Source organism: Herpailurus yagouaroundi, unplaced genomic scaffold (genome assembly GCF_014898765.1).
Source record: "Herpailurus yagouaroundi ecotype Mexico unplaced genomic scaffold, PumYag 208, whole genome shotgun sequence".
In the NCBI taxonomy this organism is placed as follows: Eukaryota; Metazoa; Chordata; class Mammalia; order Carnivora; family Felidae; genus Herpailurus; species Herpailurus yagouaroundi.
In genome coordinates, this window is record NW_024412439.1 from 10786825 (window position 1) to 10794737 (window position 7913).

The window sequence follows — 7913 nt, forward strand, 5'->3', positions numbered from 1 at the left end:
GGGGCAGGACCACTTTCCTGGGGTGCACGGGGCAGGACCACTTTCCTAGGGTGCACAGGGAAAGACAACTTTCCTGGGGTGCATGGGGCAAGACCACTTTCCTGGGATGCACGGGGCAGGACCACTTTCCTGGGGTGCACGGGGCAGGACTGTAAACCTTCAGGGACTCCTGCTCCCCATCCAGGACGTTTCAAGGAGTGGGCATCGCACATGCAAAAATTCACAAGCGAGAAAAAGCCAGGCATATCCTCGGAGCAGGTGAGGCACTGATGGCTGTAAGGGCACAGGAGAGAGGGGAGAAGGGGAGTCTACTTTCGACTGTTAAAGGACTAATCCCCAAAGTAGAGAAATGTGGTCGTTTTTCCTCCGATTTGCAGACACTCTCTCAACAATTAGGGAACACTGCCCCCACGTGGCTCTCAGGTGACGCCTGCTCCAAACTGGAGATTGCCACATTTCCTATGATATTGCGCAATGATTAAACCAAAGAACACATATCTTGATTCACTTTTTTTTTTTTTTAACGTTTATTCACTTTTGAGAGACAGACAGAGACAGAGCATGAGCAGGGAAGGGGCAGAGACGGAGACACAGAATCCGAAGCAGGCTCCAGGCTCCGAGCTGTCAGCACAGTGCCCGACGCGGGGCTGCAACTCACGAACTGTTGAGATCATGACCTGAGCCGAAGTCTCCGCTTAGCCGACTGAGCCTCCCAGGCGCTCCACAGATCTCTTGATTCAAATACCTGAAGTAAAGCAACGGTAACCTTAATCCTGGTGTAAAAAGTATACTTTTAAATAAAGTTCCCCCACGAAATCAGTACCTGGGTCCAATTCTCAGATTTCTTACTTTGTTTTTAAAATTCGAGGGGTGCCTGGGTGGCTCAGTCGGTTGAGCATCCGACTTCGGCTCAGGTCATGATCTCGCGGTCCGTGAGTTCGAGCCCTGCGTGGGGCTCTGTGCTGACGGCTCAGAGCCTGGAGCCTGTTTCAGATTCTGTGTCTCCCTCTCTCTGACCCTCCCCCGTTCATGCTCTGTCTCTGTCTCAAAAATAAATAAACGTTGAAAAAAAATTTTTTTTAATTCGAATCTGAATCTTCCGCGAGTCTGATCCCAAGGATCCTTTCTCTTCCCAGTGACGCTTATCTTAGAATCACGAACTCCATGGCCCTGCAGAAGCTCTGCCATTTCCAGGCTAGTCAGCCATCACACTGTCCCCAGGCCCTTCCCTCCACTGTGGTATCCTATTACAATCCTAGGCCTGTTCTCCATTCACCGTCTGCAGTTGGACAGATCCAACCAAATTCAAGTATTTCCACCATCCTTTAGCTGGGTTGCTTTGATGCAAGGCACCTAGCTTCTCCAAGTTTCAGTAGCTTCATCTGTAAATTGGGCACAACACCTTCACGGGTTTACTGGGAGCGTGTACAGTGACATGGGTGGAGGGCATCTGGCTCATCACAGCGTCTCCTAGTAAAGGAATCTTCTTCCTCCCCCTGGGTCCTTGAGGGCCCGTTACTACTGAGCAAGAAATGAGCACTCAGTGGAGGTCAGTGATTTGATATCCAAGAATTGCCTGGCCCTCCAGCAATGTTCCCTGAGAGCAAGAGTACTCAGCGCCCCTGGCCTTGGGGGTCACGCCTATTTCCACGTGTTGCCTTACCGACCTTGGGTTTGCCCTGGATTGCAATCCACGGGTCTCCTCCAGGAGAAGCAGGTGGCAGGTGCGTGGACTTGAGCCGGGCGGGGCCGCGTTCATTCTTCCCGCCCCCCTCCCTCGTGGGGAGGTAGAGGTGTGTGTGTGTGTGTGTGTGTGTGTGTGTGTGTGTGTAGGCGTGTGTATATATAATTCAATCCCCGTGGGACTCAGCGTCTGGCCTCACCGGTGGCTAGGCCATTGGCTGACAGTCAGCTCCCCCGCCCTCCTTCCCCCCCCCCCACCCCCCGCGTCCCAGGTGGCTCAGGCCCCGGTGGCCAGCTCTGTTTACCGAGAGAGCCGGTCCAGGTGGGGTTCCATCTCGGCGCTCGCTCCCCTCCGGGGCCCCGCCCGCCCAGGAAGCAGGCAGAAAACCTGGCCGGGGTGTCCTCGCCTTTCCCCTTCCCTCACCGCCCCGGAGGGGCCGGGTAAGGGGGGAGGGGTGGGCGTGGGAGGGGGAGCCCCAGGCCTGGGGGATCCGGCTGTCACCCCGTCCCGGGCGCCCGCGCGGGCCGGGGGGGGGGGGGGCGGGGGGGTGGGGGGGGGGGGGGGGGCGGTTATCCCTAGGCCTGACTCCCGCTCCCTCCGCCCCGCCCTATCGTGCTCAGGGGGCCGTGCCCACCCTGGCCAGCAGCCAGAAGCTGCATCTCGGGGATGCCCAGGTCTCCCAGAGGAGGCGCCGACGCTGTGTGTCCCCCCTTCCCCAGACGGCGATGACCCCCAAGCCTGCCGGACCCCCGGACGGGGGCTGGGGCTGGGTGGTGGCCGCCGCAGCCTTCGCGGTGAATGGGCTCTCCTACGGGCTGTTACGCTCGCTGGGCCTCGCCCTCCCTGACCTCGCGGAGCACTTTGACCGAAGCACTCAGGACACTGCGTGGGTCAGCGCCCTGGCCCTGGCGGTGCAGCAGGCAGCCAGTGAGGGGGACCCCCAGGTGGGAGGCGGGGACCGGGGTGGAGTGGCGGAGAGTGTGTGCGGTGGCGGAGGACCCACCTGCTCACCAGACAGCCCTTGAGAAAGGGCGACCGGTGGGGACCGGGGGGGGGGGGGGGGGGAACGAGTTCTAGAAAAGAGAGGGTCTCGTCTTGAGGTCAAGGGCAGGAGCTATTAGGCGGGGTGGGGTGGGGTGGGGGCGGGCAGAGAGACGCTTTAGGCCTGGCAAGCCGCCAAAGAGGCGTGCTGGATAGAGTTGGGGGTCCAGAGGCGTGTCTTCCGTTGACTCCGCCCCCTTCCAGGCCCAGTGGGCAGCGCCCTGAGCACCCGCTGGGGGGCGCGCCCCGTGGTGATGGTTGGGGGCGTCCTCACCTCGCTGGGCTTCGTCTTCTCCGCTTTCGCTCGCAGTCTGCTGCACCTCTACCTTGGCCTGGGCGTCCTTGCTGGTGAGGGGAGAGGGACACCCGGGTCCTTAAGGGGTGATGGTGGAGGTGGGCGCTTCCTGGGGGCTGGAGGCCAAAGGGGCGGGGCCTCCTGCGAGGATCCGGGCTGGGATTGCCGGCGCAGAGCATCCCGGGTCCCTGTCGTCACCCCGTCCTGTCCGTTCGCAGGCTCCGGCTGGGCCCTGGTGTTCGCCCCTGCCCTGGGGACCCTGTCCCGTTACTTCTCCCGCCGTCGAGTCTTGGCCGTGGGGCTGGCGCTCACGGGCAACGGGGCCTCCTCGCTGCTCCTGGCGCCCACCCTGCAGCTCCTCCTTGACACCTTCGGCTGGCGGGGCGCCCTGCTCGTCCTCGGCGCCATCACCCTCCACCTCGCCCCCTGTGGCGCCCTGCTGCGACCCCTGGTGCTCCCTGGCGACGCCCCGGCGCCACCCCGCGGGCCCTTAGCTGCCCTCGGCCTGGGTCTCTTCGCGCGCCGGGCCTTCTCAGTTTTTGCTCTGGGCACAGCCCTGGTTGGGGGCGGCTACTTCGTCCCCTACGTGCACTTGGCCCCCCACGCTTTAGACCGGGGCCTGGGCGGGTATGGGGCAGCGCTGGTGGTGGCCGTGGCTGCGGTGGGGGACGCGGGCGCGCGGCTGATCAGCGGCTGGCTGGCGGACCAGGGCTGGGTGCCCCTCTCGCGGCTTCTGCTGGTGTTCGGGGCTCTGACCGGGCTGGGGGTGCTGGCCGTGGGACTGGTGCCCTTGGCGGGGAGCCAGGAGGGCTGCCGGGGGGCCCTGCTGGCCGCGGCTGGGGCCTACGGGCTGAGCGCCGGAAGCTACGCCCCCCTGGTTTTCGGTGTGCTCCCGGGGCTAGTGGGCGTCGGAGGTGTCGTACAGGCCACAGGGCTGGTGATGATGCTGATGAGTCTGGGGGGGCTTCTGGGCCCTCCCCTGTCAGGTAAGGGCCCGAGCCAGCAGATCCGCTCCCAACCATCCTCTGCCCCCCCCCTTACCGCCTCCCCCCACCCCTGGGTCCCAGGCCTCTAAATTCCTTTCCCCTTCCTTGCAGGCTTCCTAAGGGACGAGACCGGGGACTTCACCGCCTCCTTCCTCGCCTGCGGCTCTTTCATTCTCTCCGGCAGCTTCATCTACATGGGGCTGCCGGGGGCGCTGCCCTCCTGCCCCCCGGCCTCCCCCTCCCGGCAGGCCACCCCTCCTCCCGAGAGGGGGGAGCTGCTCCCGGTTCTTCCGGTCGCCCTGCTCTCCTCGGGAGGCCCTCGATCCACTCTGGACACTACGTGTTGACCGTTTTGTTTGGGCCACTCCCCCAATAAAGAATTTCTATCCGGTTTCCTGCACGCCCCAGCTGTTAGCCAATCTAGGGCGCTGCAAACATTCTGCCGAAGATATTTAAGAAGGCTGACTCAAACGAACGGGGTCCCACTGAACTCTGGGGTGTTTTTCCGTCCGTCCAGCTGGTCCGCCTGTCTTTGCCCAAGCTGTTGCCATTGTAACAGGGAGTCTCTGAAAAGCTGTTCCCAAGCTTCCGTGCGTTCGGGGTGGGGAGCTCATGAGGGACCCATCAGCCCCCTCCAGGCCTCCCGGCTGAGTCTTTCCTGTGTTTCTGGCTCCTTTGGCCTGTGGGAAATGCTAGACCCAGACCTTAGCTCTTTAAGCTTCTGCTGCCCCTCCCAGACTCCCCCCACCCTGTGTCCTCACCGCTGTCTTCGTTTCTTTTCTGAGTCACGGGGGGGAGCCTGGGAAAGAGGAGGTCAGTGGACAAGGCAGAGGAACCGTGGCCCAGAGAGCAGAGTCCAGGGTCCATATGGATACTTCCCCTCCCCGCTTCCTAGCCACGAACCCATTCAGCCAACCCCAGCACATGCGCCCCGGCTCTTTGTGAGGTTCTCATTATCATCCAGTTTCCTCCTTTAGGTTTATCTCAGAAGGGCTTCCCTCCCTCCCAAACATCGGTCTTCAGAGAAGAAAGCTACAAGGGTGGCAAAGTAGAAATCACATGTAAGGCACGTGACGACCTTGGCTTTGGGTGTTCACGGCTGACTCACAGCGCAGGGGAGCAGGCTGAGCTCCGGGATCCTCCAGGAAAGGTCGTGGGAGCAAGGAAGAGCTACGAGTCCTCAGCGAGACAAGAAAGGTTGGCACAGGCAACACACTGCCCCGGGGGGGGGGAGGCGGGCCAAGAGGCCTTGTTCTTGGGCACTGCGGTTCTGTGGGCACCAGGATGGGACCGAAGGCCCTGAGAGCTTGCGCCCTCTGGCTTTCTGGGTCTGACAGTCCCTTTGCAGAGTTCAGTCCTCCTGCAGCCCTTCCTTGGTGAGAGAGACCTTGGTATCCACTGCATCCGTCTTGGGGTCCTGGGGCTTGGAGGCAGAGGCCGAGAAGCAGAAGACGTGAGGCAGCGTGATGAGAATCCCACTCCCCACGAGAAGGAAGGCCCCGGCCACCACAAAAGAAGCTGTGTAGTTGCCTGTCGTATCTCGGAGGTAGCCTAGATCCCAGAGAGAAAAAGAACACACATGGGTGACCCGTTTCCCAAGACCAGTGGAGGGAAAAGAGAATCCTGAACGCATCATCTCGGAAGAATCAGGACTCACAAGGCAGGACCGGATGAGCTCCAGAACCCTGGGACCCCGAGGTTTCTAAAGCTAACGTCCACCCCCTTCCTGCCTTTGGAAAGGGCCTCCAAACCAGCCAGCAGAGACCTGGGTGTCCACATCGAGCCAGGCACACCTATGCCTTTCTTTCAAGCAACAGCGGCCCTTCTTTTACACTTTGAGTTAATAGTTAGGAGAAATTTAAGGGTCTGAAGGTTTTGGCATCTGGGGCATGGAGAACTTTGACCCGACGGCTCAGTCACCTGGGCTGGGGCCCAGTAGGCCAGGGGAACGGGCAGACGCTGGTGGGCTATGTCTGGCCAGGTCCAGCCAGGTCCTCTGCAAACCCAAGCTGCAGACACCCTGCCAAGGGCTCCTCATAGCTCCCCTTAACCCTCCCACAGTCCCCGATTTCTTTGCGCCATGGACCCACTCCGGGGCTACTCTGACGGACCCGTGTTCCGTGCCATCCCGGAGGGCAGTATTCACAGACACTGGAATTTAAATAGTCCCCTCCCCCTCGCCATACATGCAGCCCTGACCTTCCCCGGAAGCCCAGCCCCCCTTACCTGACAGAGGGGCCCCCAGCAGCCCCCCGATGCTCTCTACCATCTGCACCAGTCCCAGGCCACAGTATATCCTTCCAGTGCCCACCAGTTCAGGCAACACGGAGAAGGCCACGGGGGTCAGGGCCCCTGATGTGAAGCCATAGGCCACGGCCAGAACCATCAGGGCCGTGGGAGTCCGAGCCACGGGGAACAGGGCCAGTGACACCCCGGTCAGGGTGGTCCAAAGCATTAGGAGTCGAGCCACAGGTCCTGGGGCGGTGTCCCCCAGCCACCCAGAAGCCACACGTCCCACGAGGTCAGACACAGCCACCACCGAGAGGAGGAAGGCAGCAGACAGAGGTTCCCAGTCCAGGTCCTGGAGATGGGCCATCAAGTGCACGTAGGGGATGAAGTAGCCAGTGTTGATCAGGGTGAGGGCCACAGTGTAACGAAGGAAGGGGCCGTGGCGGAGGAGGGAAGAGAGTTGGGCCCCAGGGCCGCCCACAGCAGGGTCCTCTGTCAGGGAGAGTGGGCGGAGGAGTGCCCCGCAGGCCACCAGGTGGAGGGAGAGGGCAGACACCAGCAACAGTGCCCCCCGCCAGGCGTAGCGGCTGACCAGCCACTGGAAAAGTGGGGCAAAGGCAAAGGAGGAGAGACCCACGCCGGTCAGTGCCAGCCCCGTGGCCAGGGATCGCCTCCGAGAGAAGTAACGGGACAGGCAAGCCAGGGTCGGAGTGAAGGTCAAGGCCCAGCCAGAGCCTGTCAGAAAGGAACAAATAGGGGTTGGGGGACTCTTAGGGGGCTCGGGGCACCCAGAAATCTCACCACTGCCCAGGATGTAGCACAGGCTTGGCTTACAGCCCCTAGCATCGATACCCTGTATTTTATTCAATCTCCCAGCCTTGGGCTCGCCGTCTTGCAGATGGGGTGATACACCTCAGGGGATTGCAGAGGCTTAGAAATACCGTTTGCGGGGTAGTGGCTCAGAACTTTGCAGTTGGGCTTGGGCTATATATCACTTCTGGCTACGGTGAGCTCCAGCTGCCAAGTTACATAAGCTTCCGAAGCCTTTCTTGGTCTGTATGCAAATTGGACAACGAGATCTATTTCACAGCCACCGAAGCTGGCACAAGTGTAGGGTGATTCTTACACTCCAGCCCCGGGCTTGCATTTGCTGGATCCGTCATCTTTGAATTTCTCAATATCCCCCAAGCCGCGCTTTATCAAGTTAGTCATCCCTCTTCAACCTTCCCTTGCGGGCACAGGTGCTAGCAGAAACTTTCTCTGAGCCTCCCCGAGCCTCTGGGAAGGGGCAGGAAGCAGGTGAAAGCCCGGAGGCCCCTTCCCTCTCCTGCCCTAGTCCTGGGCCTCACCTGACAGCAGCCCAATGCTCAGGTATAGGTGAGTCACGGAGGTAGCAAAGGAGGCGAGCAGCATCCCCGACGCAGCCAAGATGCCCCCAGCCATCACCACGGGCCTGGGCCCGTACTTCGTGCTCAGGGCGCTGCCCACGGGGCCTGGGAAAGAGGAAGAGGTTCTGCGAGATCTCCGGCGTCCTTCCCAGCCCCGCCCTGCCTCTCTGGCGCCCCCTTCACACACACCCCCCCCCCCCCCCCCCCTCCCCCTTCCGGGGGGGGGTCGCCTGCACGCCGGACCCGGGCGCGGCACTCACTCCCGAACTGCTGCACGGCGATCCCTATGG

At 61.6% G+C, this 7913-nt stretch overlaps 2 protein-coding genes across 2 annotated transcripts in view; one reads left to right on the forward strand and one right to left on the reverse strand.

Moving 5' to 3' along the window:
- The first annotated feature begins 2403 nt into the window (after window positions 1-2403).
- SLC16A11 (solute carrier family 16 member 11) lies at window positions 2404-4406 on the forward strand. Its single transcript, XM_040453438.1, has 4 exons — window positions 2404-2611; window positions 2930-3073; window positions 3239-4006; window positions 4118-4406. The coding sequence occupies exons 1-4, from the start codon at window positions 2410-2412 to the stop codon at window positions 4351-4353; spliced, it is 1350 nt and encodes a 449-aa protein (XP_040309372.1). The 5' UTR covers window positions 2404-2409; the 3' UTR covers window positions 4354-4406.
- A 357-nt stretch (window positions 4407-4763) lies between these two features.
- SLC16A13 (solute carrier family 16 member 13) overlaps window positions 4764-7913 on the reverse strand; it is a 4197-nt gene continuing 1047 nt past the window's right edge. The window contains exons 2-5 of the mRNA XM_040452943.1: window positions 7884-7907; window positions 7585-7728; window positions 6233-6970; window positions 4764-5557 (exon numbers count right to left, since the gene is read on the reverse strand). Of these exons, the coding sequence (XP_040308877.1) occupies window positions 5358-5557; window positions 6233-6970; window positions 7585-7728; window positions 7884-7907 (1106 nt within the window). The 3' untranslated portion in view covers window positions 4764-5357. The remainder of the gene's footprint in view (window positions 5558-6232; window positions 6971-7584; window positions 7729-7883; window positions 7908-7913) is intronic.

What these genes read in the sequence shown, in the direction of transcription:
- SLC16A11 (XM_040453438.1), top strand. Translation starts at nt 2,410, where the DNA reads ATGACCCCCAAGCCTGCCGGACCCCCGGACGGGGGCTGGGGCTGGGTG. An exon ending in TGGCCTGGGCGTCCTTGCTG is followed by an intron (nt 3,074 to 3,238) that starts GTGAGGGGAGAG and finishes GTCCGTTCGCAG; the next exon opens with GCTCCGGCTGGGCCCTGGTG. An exon ending in TCTGGGCCCTCCCCTGTCAG is followed by an intron (nt 4,007 to 4,117) that starts GTAAGGGCCCGA and finishes CCTTCCTTGCAG; the next exon opens with GCTTCCTAAGGGACGAGACC.